General features: G+C 40.5%; 1 protein-coding gene across 2 annotated transcripts in view; it reads right to left on the bottom strand.

Moving 5' to 3' along the window:
* Nucleotides 1–296: 296 nt before the first annotated feature.
* LOC108690514 (protein embryonic gonad-like) overlaps nt 297–5,745 on the bottom strand; it is a 38,294-nt gene continuing 32,845 nt past the window's right edge. Inside the window, exons 3-4 of one of the 2 annotated variants that reach the window (XM_018197846.1) lie at nt 760–1,483; nt 297–672 (exon numbers count right to left, since the gene is read on the bottom strand). In XM_018197846.1, the coding sequence (XP_018053335.1) occupies nt 356–672; nt 760–1,483 (1,041 nt within the window). In that variant the 3' untranslated portion in view covers nt 297–355. Of the gene's footprint in view, nt 1,484–5,745 lie in introns of both variants that reach the window. The other variant, XM_018197844.1, reaches the window with a different exon arrangement.

Genomic DNA, 5,745 nt, shown 5'->3' with positions numbered 1-5,745 from the left:
TATATATATATATATATATCAGATAGCCTAAAATAAATTAAATCAATATAAATCGCGTCGATTTAATTATTTCAAGTACTGTTGTATATATGTATAAAATGAACACATTTTTATGATGGTACTACCTATGACGATGGCCAAAATGACCAGCATTTTCTAGTTCCATCTCAATATCGTAATAATTGTTTTTCCATCGCGAAAATAATTCTATATACATCGTAATCTTCGCTAAGTTATTCATTTCTATTCACTTCATCAATGAAATTGTAACTATTATGAATATTGTCTATCGCGCGTTTGGCCTCTAATTTTTTTTTAGTTCGAAATTTCGAAAATTGAAATTGATCCAATCGACTCATGAACCTACAAAACAATTCGCCGTCAAGGACGTACCAGCGGAAAGTGTCAGATCGAGCGGATACACCGTGGTCTCTTCCTTAGGCGACCTGTCATTCTTTTCATTCTGTTCTTCCTCCTTCTCTTCTTTTTCCGGCGATTCTCTGGATCGCGATGGACTGCCACTTGTTCGCATGCTGAGATCAATTGGTTCGTCGCCAGCGGAATTGCTATTATCAGAATTACTCAGAAGTAGATTGTTATACCTCCATGGAGCTGGTAACGAATGTGAGCCTGACGTGAACATCCCTCCAGGTAATAACAGGGGATGTTGACCTGTGAGCATAAGCATGCCGTTGATTGATACTCTGGGTATGGGTGGATCTTGTTCGTTGGTTCTCGTGGGTGTGAATGGCGACTGACTTGAACTGCTCCTGGATTGTACATCACGATGATCCTCATCATTGGACTCGCTCTCGGATCCATCAGCGTTTCTAATGTTATTCCTCGACATTGATTCCGCTGGTATAGGTGATCGATAAGAATCCGACGAATGAAACGATGTCCCCTGAGTGAATGTCGAAGTTTCTGCTGACGGACTCTGTTGTCGTGGCGAATGATTGTCTTGCGGTGATGATGAAACTTCCCTCGATGTGGGTGGTGGTGTTGTGATGGATGGTAGCTGTGGCTGATGTTCCCCCAAATACCAATTACGCAGATAGAGTTGATGATATAAAGCCACGTCGTCGGGATGGGGCGATTCATCTGGTCTCGGTAATATTGCAGATGATGTGTGATATGAATACTGGACCGCTGGATTTTCCTGACTGGTCGACGCGCCGTTATCTATGTCGTTGTTGCCATCCATTTGTGGCGGATAACTTAAACGGAAGGACGTGAGACCGGAAGAACGGAGCGATGTCATCTCATTTGGATTACGCCTCATCTGATCCGAAAAATAAGTGATCTTGAACCAATTCGAACGCCGCCCGTAGCGTGAGCTCGACTTGGACATACCGACGTCTAGGCATTTCTTTAATCGGCAAGCTTTGCAAGCCGTCCGATTCCTCTTATTGATTATACAATTGCCGCCGTTCTTACATGCTGTCACGTTAGTGGGGTTGTTATACGTACGACCGAAGAATGACTGTAACAGAAAATTATAATTATCTTATTAATTATTCATATTGTAACATTCAGATAACATCAAGTTCCTTTTTTAAAAATTCGATATTTGAACTCTAATGTTATCTGGATATTACAAGACGTTCACGACCGTGTTCCAAACACTACTCAAGTACCTCCAAGTATCATTTTATCCTTGTTGTTCACTGAATTAAATGAAAATAAAATGATACTCGGCGGAAGCATTCGAGTAATTTTTTCAAGCGCAGATTGTGAAGTTCTGATTGTGAAGTCGATAATCATGTTATTTTATTGCAACATTATAATTTCTTTTTGCGAAAAATTTTTTTGGGATATTAGTTTCTATTTTTAAAATTTGAAACTGTACCTCGACAAATTTTGCTCAAAAAAAAATTACAAATTTAGTACTGCAATAATAATGTTATCGACTTCACATTTTAAAGCGTTACCTTGTAACATTCAGATGATATTATAGTATTTTTTTGAAAATATAATCAATATATATAATCAAAATTAATATCTTGAAAAATTTTACGCAAAAAAAAATTACAAATTTAGTGCATCATTATTTTGCAATAATAGCGTTATTTATCGACTTCATAGCGCCATTCCAAGCGCCTTGGCACTTGATACTTCCAGATTTATGTCACTTAAAATCACACGGTGAGATTAAGGAACGGAATATTTCGCTGACGCATTCGTAGAAATTAATGCGTGTTGCTCGTTAAATTGATCTACAAATGTACTTATCGCCGTCGCACCGGATACCTACCTAACAGCTTCGCGGTTACGGTCGTCGGACGATCATGAATTTTCGCGCGATGATTCTCGACCCAACCTTTGACCCTCGACATGTCCGACCCTCCGGAGAATCGCGAAGAACCGCGGTGCGGCGCGCGGCTCATCCATATAAATTAATCGGATTATCGAGACAAACGAAGCATTATCGCGATAGAGGCCCGCGCCGTACTTTCGCGCCGGATATTACCAGATACGTCCACGAGAGAGAAACCTCTATACGACCGAACCATATAAAGGGTCGACGGTCGGTGTGTAAGCCACGCGCGTTTCTACCGGATTAAACGTCAGGGTTTAATGTTACGCGCGTCACGTGAATTAGCATGCCTGTGCCTAGAAGAGAGGTGTGCACGAGAAAGAAAGAGAAGGGCAGAGTGACGAAGAGCACGAGCAAAGAAGAACGAGCAAAGGGTGAAGGGAACGAAAAGAGATGGGGAAAGAAAGCGAGAAAACGAGGAGGAGGTGGAGGAGGAGGAGGAGATAGAGTATATACGTGGCGTGGCTGCTCGTAAAGTTAAACGCCTGTCGGCCGACGATAAAACTGCCTCGAGAAGACCCGTTGCTTCGAAAGGTGCGCGCGGTCTCGCTCGCACGGTCATCGAGTACTAATTTACGACGCAGTTTTGCAGTCTTTCGCTGCTTGCACCCTTCAGAAATTTCGAGATCGCGCAATGTCCGTGGTCGATAGGTCGGTTACATATTGTTCGATTAAGCTTCCGTATTCGAGGAAAATTTTTGATCGATCTGAGAATGTAGCTCAGTCCCTTGAGTATAACATTTTGTTATTTTCAACACCCATGTTTAGTCACAAGTGAACAACGTTCTATCTTAATGTATGTATTTAGTAAATAATAAACTAAATTTGAGTCAAATTTAATATATTTTCTTAAGTTAAATTATCTAACTTTATTAAATGACGAGCTGAGTAGGCGCAATAGAGATCTATATTATAGATTAAAATCTATATTATAGATTAATTCAAATGGAGTATAATTTGACATTATGAACTGAACAACATGAAATAAAAAAATTAATATTTAGATTTGCATCTACAAAATGGATCATGGTGTACTTATAGTCAAGATCAATTAAATTCGAAAAAAATACATTTATCTTTCCAATTACTTAATTTAAAAAATTACTTATATTTATAATACATTTTGTCAACATCAATCATTATGTCTCAACATATATAGATTTCATTTCCAAGAATCAGTCGTACTAAACTGATTCTTCTTTGAGATTTAGTACGATCGTGCCTTGTTAAAGTGTAGTTATCGCATATGTTACGAGATCATAAGAAGCAATTCCGCGTATCTATACAACATACCAGCGTTCCCACGTTCTTCTCCCGTTATTACGATATTGCATCACGATCGATTTAGCGCATAACGCACGTGAGTTACGGAACATGATGCAGAAGGTGAAATTTCGTGTCATATCATCGCAAAGGCTGCCGAAATCGCCGAAGGACACGGATTCTGGGCTCCACCTGACCGAGAAGCTACGTGGGCGGGCTGGTAACGGACCGAAATCTCGAAAGTTCGCGTATAGCGGTACACGTCTCGACCGAGAATAACGAATCATTCGATGAAGTGTTTACAGTGGCTAAATTCACGGCTCACTTGGTCTCAGTAGTATATATTTAGTAGTATATATATTCAAGATTCGATTGATTTTCTGATGATTATCGCATCGATGTCATTGTTGTGAATCATCCGAAATAACATGATGACTGCTCGAGTGCAGAAACTTGTATAGAAACTTGTTTGTACGAGATATCGGTAACTTCAAGGATTAAGGAATAACATGTTTGTGTCGCTCGGTTGCGCTGGGAAATGTCATAATTACTAGCGTAAATCAATCTATTTTCTGGGTTGAACTAGTGTACACTTTTGAAACTTAGAGATTTAGTGAAAGCGAGAAAGAGAATGCAATCTGATGTAGGAATAAAAAAATAGACCTAATGAGTCCAAGTTCAATACGAATCAATCAATTTTTTTGGGAAGTCATTGTGGATTTCGAATTCATTATAAATTATATATATTATATATACTATTTTTTTTATTGTAATAGTTACGTAGTTAAAGATTGTGCTGCGTTAGAGAGAGATCGTGATAGATCGAAATCGTAGTCGACAAGCGACAGGTGACGGTCTCGTAATCCCTGTGAAACGCGCGTACGACCGAAATGCGCATCGAACGAGGCGTTGAACGACAGTGCAATCTTCTACCGGCAATCTCGAGTTGCGACGATTCGAATGTGTTGGAAATAACTTGCCTCGTATACCAGATGATCTTTAGCCGTCGCCACGATTGAAGGAGATTATGATGCCATTCTGCACATAGGAATCTAACTATATGTGCGTCATCGGTGCGACGCCAAATGACGCTTCCGTTTCCCAGATTTATTGATCATATAAGAACGTGCACCCTTTGCATATATTTGATCCTTTCAGGCCATTTTACAATTGGAGTCGCGCAATATATCAGATGCAAATTTTGAATAATTCAAAAACAATTTCCTGTGTATTTTTTTCATTTATGACATATTACGAACAAAATATATTATTCTCGTATTATTCGCAATAAGTGTATTGTCATATTCGTGGTTGAATAGATTTGAAAATTTTATAATGGAAAATTCTATAATGGTATCCAAAGCATAGTTCTTCGAAGGAGTTCACGCTCAATCGAGTTTAGATGTAAGAGAAATCGCATGCGAGAGACGAGTGCGTTTTGCAAGCATTACAGTGTTAGGAAGTTATGATTTACTCACAGATTTACGTGTATCATGGACATTGCGTGTTCGATCGAATCGCTCAAAGTCGTCTACGCGATGTAATTGATCCGGCGTCGCGCTTCTACTATATTGGGTCTTGGATCGCCTCGGGAAAAGTGGCGACGTTCTAAAAGCATCGCAGATAGTGATTGCGTCGCCAGGTCCTGGTCCGGTCGTTGTGTGTTCACTCGGTCAGCTGCGAATGGATAGTCGGACAATCTCGATGAAGGGGGACAACGGGATTCGCAAGATTGCGTAACGCTGTGTATGCGAGCGCGTGTTCACTTGGTTTTTCAAGTTTTTGCACAGTTCTTCGTCCGGTCATTGGACGTGCACGCATACGGGCTCGACACCAGGAACAGCGGGCCACGACGAGCCGCAATACGATGGCAATAGCAACAGTAGCAACACAACGGTGGTAGCGGGAACGGCGAAACAACCAGTTCTCGTGCGCGTGGAGAATGCACGGCGGTTGAAACACGCGCCATTTACGGGCGCGTGCGACAAATCCGTCGAAAGAAGCTGGGATTATCTCAAATCAACCGGTATGCTTGGAATCCTGGACCGATTTGTAACGCCATAAAGCGACGCGGAGAAATCAGAATCGTCCGTGATCGTGAAAAGAAATGTAAAACGACTTACAGAAAGTGAACGCATCTTTAAATTTAAATAATAAATTATATT

Source organism: Atta colombica, unplaced genomic scaffold, assembly GCF_001594045.1.
Source record: "Atta colombica isolate Treedump-2 unplaced genomic scaffold, Acol1.0 scaffold33, whole genome shotgun sequence".
Taxonomy (NCBI): domain Eukaryota; kingdom Metazoa; phylum Arthropoda; class Insecta; order Hymenoptera; family Formicidae; genus Atta; species Atta colombica.
This window is presented reverse-complemented; position numbering and strand designations above follow the sequence as displayed.